The sequence below is a fragment of the Coenobita brevimanus genome, chromosome 60, assembly GCF_032717465.1.
Source record: "Coenobita brevimanus isolate Jiangsu-jjx chromosome 60, ASM3271746v2, whole genome shotgun sequence".
In the NCBI taxonomy this organism is placed as follows: Eukaryota; Metazoa; Arthropoda; class Malacostraca; order Decapoda; family Coenobitidae; genus Coenobita; species Coenobita brevimanus.
Genome location: NC_137013.1, coordinates 28,389,363 through 28,400,832, shown reverse-complemented (window position 1 = coordinate 28,400,832; position 11,470 = coordinate 28,389,363). Strand labels below are relative to the sequence as shown.

Here is an 11,470-nt window from a genome sequence, read left to right as displayed (position 1 = left end):
AAACTGAAGATAACCAGCAGTGACGTCATTGCGTCTTCACCAATCACAAGTCAGTTATTGCAATCTGTCGTATTATCATTGGTCGGATCTCCTGCAAAGTTGGCCAATAGAATGTGTTCAGCTGTTCCTTGGACTATATTCTGAGCAATAATTTTCCAGTTTTCACCTACTGATTGATTGGCTTGAATCTTTATTGTTGTAAAGGTATACTGAGTTTATATAACAAATGGAGATGGTGGGTCTTGAAGCCTCCAAGGAAACTGTATTAAATCACACGAATTTTAGACAACTCGCAATATTTGACGAAAAGAAAATGTTGATGGTCACTTTCGTTCAGATACCGCGTAGCATATTGGTTCAAGCGAAAACCCTTAACAAGTAACAACTTAACTGAATTATACGAGCGAACAAAATGCAGTACATTCTGACATTCTACATTTGTCAGACTGGTAAATCATGTAATTCAGGAAATAAAACAGACTAACTTAGCTCACTTCTCCCTGCTCTCGCATTCACATTTGTTCTTGGGTTGTCCGTCATTCAAAATTATTTCCCTTGCTCCTCCGCCACATTCGGTCGAGTTGACATTCGATTACATCAAACCGCTGGACTCGCGAGGCATTCAAGCTGCCGTCCGCATTTGGTGTATATGTGGTTAAAAAAGGGGGGGGGGAAATAACACCGAAGAAAAAATATCTAAATAGTTTTGTGAGTAAATTATCCCTTTTTAGCCTATTGTCTTTAGATAAACTCTCAAATTGAGTTCTCAGTGGGAAGTCGTTGAAATATGTGAATGAGCTTGTAGGCGACGTTTACTTGCGGCTTGTTTTTGGAAGGTCGTGTTGCCTCACCTTCTTGCAACAAACGTTTATATTGGTGTTATAATTATGGTAAGACACCATGTGTTCACTGTAGTTCCTGACAGTTGAGTTTCTAGTGCTCAGATTGCAGGATAAGTGTAAATTTGAGTTGTTATAACGGTGGAGTAGTCGTTTATTCAGGTTGGCGTTACCCGGTGCGGAGCAACCATTTCAGTCTTCATTTTGTGAGGATTTTGTAGTTAGAATTTTAGTAGCTGACCACGTGCCTGTGGAACCCACGTATTCTGTTACAGCTCAGTGTTGTGTGTGACTCCTTGGTGATTCGAGTGATGGAAGAGAAGGGAAAGTAAGTGACCCAAACCAATAATTTTTGCAGACACCCCGTAGGCTAGTGCTAAATGCGGGTATAGTAAAGCTTTTGACACAGGTTTTCTTTAATTATGTTATATTTTTCAGTCAAGTCCATTATGAGTTAAAAAAAAGACTCATTGAAATTTCTGTGCCACCTATTAAGTGGGGCTAGTGTTTTGAAAGTCATAATGCCAGATTTCTGAAATTGGGAATAGATTCATGTTACAGGTGTAAGTCAGCTTTCTTCTTTGATGCTTCTTCCCAAAATAAAAAATAAACGAGATATTGAGAGGCCTTCAATGTTTGTTTATGGTGGAAGTGTTTGTTTCATCTGTTAAATTTGATGCTTTTTTTTTTTTTTTTTTTTTTTTTTTTTTTGTGAGGGGAGGAAGGCATTGCATTATGACTGGGCAGTATGCATTTGTTGTCACTGGTTCATTTTGATCCAGATTTCATCCACTCAGAGGGTCAGGAGTGGAGCCGTCCCATGTTTTCAAATTTGAGATCTGAATCAAAATGGACTTCCTGTGTGGTAGGTATGTTACACCAATGGCCGATGACTGTAAATTGGTCTTGGTTAGACTCAAACTGCATGGACCTAGGTTAGGTTGTGGAAGTTAGGTAGGTTAATTGGTCTCGGTTAGGCTCGAATTACATGGGTATAGGTTAGGTTGTGGGAGTCAGGTAGGTTAATTCCTAAAATGCCATGCGATTTCGGTTATCCACAAATTTTTCGTACAATAATTAAAACAAAATTATAGTATTCAAATAAGTAATTTCAATATACAGTACAAGAGAAATAAATAAAGTATAAAAAATGCCTACCTGCTGCCTGTGTGCACACATATATGTATGTGTGTGTGTGTGTGTGTGGGAGCCGAACGGTCGAACCATGCATGACTTGCAAATCGTTATTTGTGGCTTATTTTTCTGCCTTCCAGTAATTGCTTGCCTTGTCTGCCAACATGGGGCCTAAGCGTAGTGCTAGTGATGCATGTGGTCCATCCATCCATCCATTGCCAGACGCCATGTATCCCAAATGGGGTGGCCAATGGCTTAGAGTTAATTGTTTTACAGGGAGGGGCACTAATCCTCCACCAACCCCACTTGACGTAGGGATGCCAACAGCATCTGGTGTTCCCAGGCGGTCACCCATCCAAGTACAGTAATCCCTCTAATATCCGGACGCCCAATAACCAAACATCCCCACTAACCGAACCTTATCGTCCTGGGATCAAACATTCCCAAAATGGTCCGAAAATCCAAAAAAATTGGAAAAAAAAATCGATTTTTTGCCGTCCGTAATTTGAACTTGCCGCGCGCGCCGCATGAGAGCATTGTTTTGGTTCGTCATTCCTCCGACGTCCGATAGAGCGCCGCTGCATCCTCCCCACTTCCCGCCTGTCTCTCACAGCGACAAGACCTACGCTCTTCGCCATGGCTTGGGAAAAGTTAATGTGCAACACTTAAATTTAATGGAACATTATTTGGACTAAAGTGAACACTGTGAAAAGAACGGACTTCTGTGTGTTAGTGACTAAGTTCAGTGCAAGACTTCAGGAAGAGTGTAATGCAAGTGCTTCAGGAAATCGTTCTTACTGTCAGAGTCCGAGAGGAGGCGGTTATTCATCGAGGTGGCCAGGGACTTGCTGTAAGTAGCCAAAATGTTTCATGTTGTACTATTTTCCATACTATATTTACCAGAATGTTTCATATTGTATTTTTTCCCATACTATACTTACCAGAAAGTGTCATACTGTACTTCTTTCCATACTAAACTTACCTCATGCATGTGCAGTAGGAATGTGTTTTTCAGAGTTCGGTTAGGTTCGGTTGGGTTAGGTTCGGTTAGAGTCCATAAGTACCAGAATGTTTATTAATGTATGAACATACTTCTAAACCCACATTTTATGTGTCTATTGCATTTATTTCAGTCATTTATGTGCCTTATTGGTGTGATTTGGGTGTTAAATAGGTGCTATGCATGTCCGGAGGGAGTTGTATAGGTGTTTCTCTGTGTTAGGGTCCGTAAGTACAAGTCCATAAGCTGGGGCCCAATATCCGGACAAAACCAATATCCGAACCTACTGATGGCTCTATTGATCCGGATATTGGAGTGATTACTGTACTAACCAGACCCAACGTTGCTGTGGTAACACACCAAAACAGACTCGTAAAGTGATGTTGCTGACAGAGAAAGTTAAAGTGTTGGACAAACTTAAGGGGGGAATGTCGGCGACAATTCTCCGTCAGGACGATTCCCCGTCATTTATTTACATACCAGTTTATTTAGCAAGTACAGTACACTAGTTTTTTACTTATATGAGTTATAAAATCCCCCTGAAAATTAGTTATTAAAGTATTAATTAATCAATAATAAGTATATTTATAGAATGACGGGGAATCGTCCATGTTTTGATGGTGAATTGACTTCATGGTGAATTGTCTCAGAACCGTATGTTTGGGGTGAGTCAACTGTTCATACAATAAAGAAGGAGAACGTAGCATACGGGAGACAGTGAGGGCTAGTGCACCAGACTGTACTAAAGTGTCTCCACCTACACCTGTGAATTGTCTTGGAACCGCATGTTTGGGGTGAATGAGTCAACTGTTCATACAATAAAGAAGGCAGAATGTAGCATACAGGAGGCAGTGAGGGCTAGTGCACCAGACTGCTGAAGTTTCTCCACCTACGCCTGTGCTTGTCAGGTTTCAGTTTTTAAATTTCTTATATTTTTGTTGTTTTTAATACTTTATGCTAGTTTATAAGGTGTATGTAGTGCATAAACAGTATTATTCAGATGTAATATACGTATAGACATGCGTAATTATGTGCACACAAGGGCAGAACATATACGTGAATTTACCACATACGGGAAGGGTCTGGGAACCTAACCCTCGCATGAATTAAGGGCTTACCTGTATATGTATATATATATATATATATATATATATATATATGGTATATTTATATACAGTACAGGCATACCCAGGTTTAGTGATAAATTGGTTAAGTAAAAACCCATCGCTAGTTGGGGTATTGTATTTCAGGGCCGATTTAACATGTAAAGTATAGGGATGCTTTTTCGAGCCTTGTGTTTCCCCCACAACCAAGTCCTAAACCCACCAAAATGAGTCCAAAAAAAAGTGTAGAGCCAATCTAAATGGTCTAACAGCTGTAAAAGAAGCCAACCTAAGACTAATACCAGTGCCCATCTTGCATGTACCCAGTCAAGGTCACTGGAGACTGTGATCTCCGACTCATATTCAAACATTGTAGAGAAGAAGCAGCAGCACTGTATACAATCCCACCATCAGATGGTCGTGGGACAATTAAATAAGCATTTGTTATGCATAATAATAATGTATGAATGACACAGATTTATCCAAGGTGCAAATTGTTGTGACGGAGAATCGCTGATCTTTTGACAGGGAATGAGATCGATGATGCGATCGGGATTGCCTTTTCAGCGGCCCCTCTTTATGTCGTTTATTCAGCGGCTCTTCTTTATGTCAGAGTTGTTACTGTTCTGGTTGCTGAGCTCCATCAGTTTCTTCTTTCTTATTTTTCAACATTTATTTAAAAATTCCATTGTATTTTCAAAGTGTTTTCCCTTGAATAGCCCAAATGTAAACACATGATTTATCGATTGATGATGCGATCAGGATAGCCTGTTCCAAGGCCCCTCTTTATGTTGTTTTAGCTACTGTTCTGGTTGCTGAGCCCCCTTTATTTTCTTCTCTCTTACTTCCAACATTTACTATCTATCTATCTATTGCCAGACGCCTCAATCCCGTTTGGGGTGCCCACAAACAAATCGCCTCCAAGTCGCCCTGTCCCCCGCCATTTCACTCCCCTGCTCCCAACTCACACCCCCCTCTCTCATATACCTCTCCATCCCATCCCTCCATCTCATCCTCGGCCTCCCCATCCCTCTTCCCTCCTCCACCTCACTCACATACACTCTCTTTGTCAGTCTTACACCCTCCATCCTCTCCACATGGCCAAACCACCTCAGTGTGTTCCTCATAACGCTTCCTATCACATCCACATCCACACCACAACGCTCCTTTATATCCTCATTCGTCAGCCTGTCTCTCCATGTGACTCCACAGGCTCCTCTTAAATAACTCATTTCCACTGCTCTCACTCTTGACTTGTGTCCTTCCAACAACGTCCAAGCTTCACTTCCATACGTTAGAGTTGGTATCACAATACTGTCATGTAGTAACTTTTTCACTTCCTTGCTCACTTCCCTGTTTCTTATCACTGCTTTCAAAGAACCAGCAATCTTTCTTCCCTGCTGTACCCTTTCAAGCACTTCACCCTCCAAACCTCCATCCTTACTCATCACACTACCCAAGTACTTAAATGTACTCACATTTTCCAATTCCTCACCATCCCACCTCGCTGTACATCACTGACTTCACCTCTCTCAAAGACCATCACTTTCCTCTTCCCTACATTCACCTTTAGATTCCGTTTCTTACACACTCTCCCAAACTCATCCACCAAGCCTTGCAGCTCTCCTTCGTCTTCATTCAACAACACTGTATCATCTGCAAACAACAATACAGGGAGTTTCCAAACACTATCCTCTCTCACCAGGGCCACTCCAACATCCACTACCCTACCTTGTACCTCTTTTATTACTCCATCCATGTACAGATTGAACAGCCATGGAGACATGACACATCCCTGTTTCAACCCAACTTTCAAAGAGAAAAATTCACTTAGTTCCACCATCCACACGCACTGCAGCCTTCGCACCATCGTACATACCCTTCACAGAATTCAACAACTTCCCATCTACTCCATATATTTTCAACACTTTCCACAATCCTTGTCTATCCACCCTGTCATATGCTTTCTCCAAATCCATGAAAGCCGCATACAACTTCTTTCCCTTCTCTAGAAACTTTTCCACTAAAGATCTAGAATGGATATCTGATCTACACAACCTCTTCCCTTCCTAAAACCTCCCTGTTCTTCTCCAACTAATTTCTCTGTTCTTTCTCTAACTCTGTCAATAAGTATCCTACCATACACTTTTCCTATTATACTAAGAAAGACAAATGCCCCTATGATTACCACACACTTCTTTTTCCCCTTTTCCTTTGTTTTTCATTCATCCATTGCCAGATGCCATGTATCCCAAACAGGGTGGCCAAGGGCTTTGAGTTAATTGTTTTATAGGGAGGGGCACTAATCCTCCACCAACCCCACTTGACACGTAGGGATGCCAACAGCATCTGGTGTTCCCAGGCGGTCACCCATCCAAGTACTAACCAGACCCAATGTTGCTTAACTTCGCTGATCGGACAGGAAAGGGAATAATTATACCTGACTTCCAATCCTCCAGGACTCCACCTTCCTCCCAGGCCAGTCTGCACATCTTCCACATCCATTCTACTACTATCTCTCCCCCATGCTTCAGCATTTCACCACACACTCCATCAATTCCTGGGGCTTTCCCCAATTTAACTTTCTTCATTGCTTCCACAACATCTATCCTACTGATTTCTTCCTGTCTTCTCACCTCCCTCCTTCTCCCAGCCATTCCCCAGCCACTTATACTCGCATTACTTCCATCCTCTATGTTCAACAATTCCTTAAAGTGTCCTTTCCATCTGCTTACTTTTTCTCCCTTCTCCACAAGTAATCTACCATTTTTATCTTTCACTCCCCTGCTAACTTCATTTCCATCCTGTCTTACTCTTTTCACCTCTTTCCAGAACATTTACTCTCTCTTACTAATCTTTTCACCTCTCTCTTTCTTTCTACATATAACTCTCTCTTCCGTCTCTCAACTTCTTCCACGCCCCTATTTCTCATCCATTCATTGTATGCTTTCTTCTTTTGTGCCACAGCCTGTCTCACCTCTTCAGTCCACCACGCTGTTCCTTGCACCCCCCTCCGTCTTCTCTTCCTTCCACACACCACACCACATGCTGCACATATTTCTTCTGTAAATATCCTACACACACCTTCCATGTCTCCCATCTGCTCCAATTCATATTTGCCCAATCGTTCCTCCACTTCGCTCTTATACTTTGCCCTTTTCTCATCCTCTTGTAACCTTTCCACTCTCCTTGCAACTGCTCCTTCCTCTCGTCTTTCCCTTCTTCTATTCCTCCATCTTACTTGAATCCTAATTCTGGCCACCACCAAGTAGTGGTCAGAAAGTCCACTCCCCCATCCTCTATAAGCTCTTGCATCCATTACACATCTTCGCATCCTTTCATCCACACACACATAATCAATCATTGGCTTCCTTTCATTCAGTTCACCACCCGCCCTTCTCATCACTCGCCATGTATACCTGTGGATCATTTTATGCCTGAAGAGGGTATTGGCTATAACCAACCCCCTCCTAGCACAAATTTCCACTAACGCACTCCCATTCTCATCTGTCTCAACAGGCACACCGCACTCACCAACTATTCCATCCACCTTCACATTCCCAACTTTACCATTCATATCACCAATCAAAAACACTCTCTCATTCCTTCCAAACTTTTCCATGCACACTTCTACATTTGTCCAGAACTCTTCTCTCACTCTTCTAGCACGATCTTGCGTTGGCGCATACACACACACAATCTCCCATATTTGTATTCCAACTTTCAACTTTACTCACACAATCCATTTACTGTATTTAGGAATTTCTTTGTATTTTTAAAGGTATTTCCTTGAACAGCCCAAATGTAAACACATGATTTATCGGTCACAGGTTTCATCAGTGCATGAAATATTTAGTCTCAGACTTTTTCAAAATTATTAATATATTTATTTTAAATTATTATTATGTATTCCATGATAGGTTAGATGATAGTTCAGTGGTCAAACACGAAATATTCTTTGTTTTGTACCTTGTCTGATGGGCGAGAATCAGTGCCCCAAATGAGTGTTCACTCCACCTATAACTAAGACACATTAATCTAAGTCTAAAAACAGTTTATAAATCAACCTAAACAAAATTTAAGTCTACAATATCATCAGAATCAGTAAGAAAAAATCAAAACCCATTGCAAAACAGGGATTAGGCCTGCGCTAGGTGGGGTAGGGTGGTATTTCTGCCCCCATCACTATTCCAGGGTATCGCATGTGTGTGTGTATAGTAATCCCTCTAATATCTGAACGCCCAATATCCGAACATCCCCACTAACCGGACATAATCGTCCCGGGATCCAACGTTCCCAAAATGGTCCGAAAACCGCAAAAAAAAAAAAAAAAAAAAAAAAAAAAAAATCCTGCCCGTAATTTGAACTTGCTGCGCGCGGCGCGGGACAGCTTTGTTGTGGCGCGTCATTCCTCCGACGTCCGATAGAGCGCCGCTGCATCCTCCCCACATTCCGCCTGTCTCTCGCCGCGAGTGCATGCTCGTCGTTATGGCTGCCCACGTGCTCGCTTTTGTGGTGGTGCCTTACCTGCTGCAGGCACTCCTGCTGCTCTCGGGCCTCCTATTAGTGTGTGTGATGATGGCCCCGCCGCCTGAGAAGAGGAAGAGAGTGGTGTTGACTCTGGAGAAGAAACGGGAGATATTGGAGAAAGTAGATGCGGGGGGGTCTTCTTCCCGCATCCTCCGTGAGTTCAACCTGGCCCGATCTACTTTGTTCGATATCAAGAGATCCCGAGACAAACTCATGCAGTACACGGCTGACTTCTCATCGAGAAGGAAACGCAATGTGGAGAGGAAGGTGATGTTTACTCCCAAGTTTGCTGAAATTGACCGCTTCACGTTGATTTGGCATCGACAGCAACGTGCTGCTGGTGTGATGGTACGTGGAACAGATCTGAAGGCTGCTACTGAGAAGTTCGCCAGGCTTCACGACGCCCTAGACTTCAAGGCATCCGAGGGTTGGCTCTTCGCGTTCAAGTTATGGCATGACCTTACCAACCTTAAAGCTCATGGCGAAGCTTTGGACGCTAACGAGGATGGAGTTGACGAGTTTCGGCACGAGGTGAAGGGCTTGATTGACAGGGAGGGCCTCACTCTCGATCAAGTGTACAATGTTGACGAAACTGGTTTATTCTATCGCTCTTTGCCAATGAACACTCTAGCCAAGGAGACGGAGAAGCGTGTACCTGGCCGCAAGCTCTCCAAGGAACGGATATCTGCTTTGTGTTGTGCCAATGCTAACGGCATGCACCGGCTTAAGTCCGTTATTGTTGGCCGTGCAAAGCCGCCTCGGTGTCTTCGTGGGGTGATGGATGTCCTTTCTGTCATCTGGTACCATTCTTTGAAGGCATGGTTTACAGCCCAGATCTTCAAAGACTGGTTCCACCGCCACTTCGTCAAGGAGGTCATCAATTACCAGACGAAGACACTGGGAATCCCGCGCGACCAGGTAAAGGCCCTCCTTCTCCTCGACAATGCACCTGCCCACCCGTGCGACAAGGACTTGGTGGCTGAGAATGGCCGGATTGGGTGCATGTTTCTGCCACCTGATACGACTGCTCTCATCCAACCAATGGACCAAGGAGTGATTGTGGCAACAAAGCGCCTATACCGCCGGAAGTTCCTGGATGAGGTGATGGTTGTTCTCGAGGACGAGGACGAGCGCAGGGAGGGACGGGACACACAAGGCCAGTGGACTTTGGGAAACCTTCACCGCTACAACATCAAATCTGCCATCTACAACTGGGCCAGTACATGGAAGGAAGTCCCTGTCAAGACTTTAGAAAATGGTTGGTCTCGTCTGCTTCTTGGAACGGATGTGGAGTACGATTTTCTAGGGTTTGACGTGGATGACTTCCATTCACGGCTACGCACGCATGGCGACGATGTTGATGTGGACGATGTGCGTGAGTGGGTGGATGATGACGAGGGCGATCCTGGGTATCAGACATTGTCTGATATCGAGATCGCGTCTTCAGTTGCAGGTGTCAGTACCGAGCTTGAAGATTCCGACGCTGACGATGATGCGGACTCCTCTCAGCAGGACACTACTCCAGCCATCCCCAAACTGAGCGCACTCCGGGAACACCTAGAGTTCGTTCTTGACTACCTGGACCACCCGGACAGCGAGAGGGAGATGGGGCCCTTGGGACTTGTGGAGGAAGTGCGTGCTTTCAGGCAGCGCATCATCAATCGTCAGAATTGTCGTTCCTTGCGTCAGTCAACGATTGACAGTTTTTTCAGGCCCGTGACCCCCGCTGTGCCCAGCCCTGGCTCAACTCCGTTGCCTCCCCAAGACAGGCCCTCATGCTCTGAGCCACAGCCCAGCACATCAGCCACGGTGGAGTCACCACTCGACATGAGTTTGCGTCTGTCTTCAGAGTCGTCTGCAGTGGGTACGCCATCACCACGACCCAGCGACGCACCCCTAGGTCACCTGCCAGTGATACTCTCGAACTCTGACAGTGATTAAACAGCAAGAACTTCTCCACTAGACCACACGGGAATTTACAGTGTTGTGCAGTGAAAAAAACAGTGTGTTGTGTTAAGGATTTACAGTTTTGAGTGAAAAGACTAATTTGAAACAAAATTTAATGTAAATAGACTTGTTTGTTTTTGCTTTAGAAAAGTATTAGAAGAATGGGAAAAGTTAAAGTGCAGAGTGCAACACTTAGTAAGTTAAAATGGAGCATTAGTTAGACAAAGAGTGCACACTGTGAAGAGAACGGACTTCTGAGTGTGATTGACTAAGTTCAGTGCAAGACTTCATGAACAGTGTACTGCAAGTGCTTCAGGAAATCCTTCTTACTGTCAGAGTCCGAGAGGAGGCGGTTATTCATCGAGATGGCCATGGACTTGCTGTAAGTACCGTATGCAGAATGTTTCATACTGTACTTTTTTCCATACTATACTTACCTCAAACACCTCATTTCACTCTTTAATGTCCTTTATTGGTGTGAATAGGGTGTTAGCAGCTATGCATGTGTAGTAGGAAGGTGTTTTTCTGAGTTAGGCTAGGTTAGGGTCCATAAGTACCAGTCCAGGAGCCAGTAACCAGAATGTTTAATATTGTATGAACCTAGCTCTGAACCCTCATTTTATGGTTCTTTTGCATTCATTTCAGTCAATTATGTGCCTAATTGGTGTGATTTGGGTCTTAATAGGTGCTATGCATGTCCAGAGGGAGTTGTATAGGTGTTTCTCTGAGTTAGGGTCCATAAGTACAAGTCCATAAGCTGGGGCCCAATATCCGGACAGGACCACTATCCGGACCTGCCTTTGGCCCAATTACGTCGGATATTGGAGGGATTATTGTATATATATATATATATATATATATATATGGATGGGGTAATAAAAGAGGTACAAGGTAGGGTAATGGATGTTGGAGTGGCC

General features: G+C 43.7%; 1 protein-coding gene across 1 annotated transcript in view; it reads left to right on the top strand.

Annotated features, from left to right (window-relative positions):
- The first annotated feature begins 802 nt into the window (after positions 1-802).
- The window catches only part of e(r) (enhancer of rudimentary), a 77,381-nt gene continuing 66,713 nt past the window's right edge, over positions 803-11,470 (top strand). The window contains exon 1 of the mRNA XM_080274846.1: positions 803-890. Coding sequence (XP_080130972.1) covers positions 888-890 — 3 coding nt within the window. The 5' untranslated portion in view covers positions 803-887. The remainder of the gene's footprint in view (positions 891-11,470) is intronic.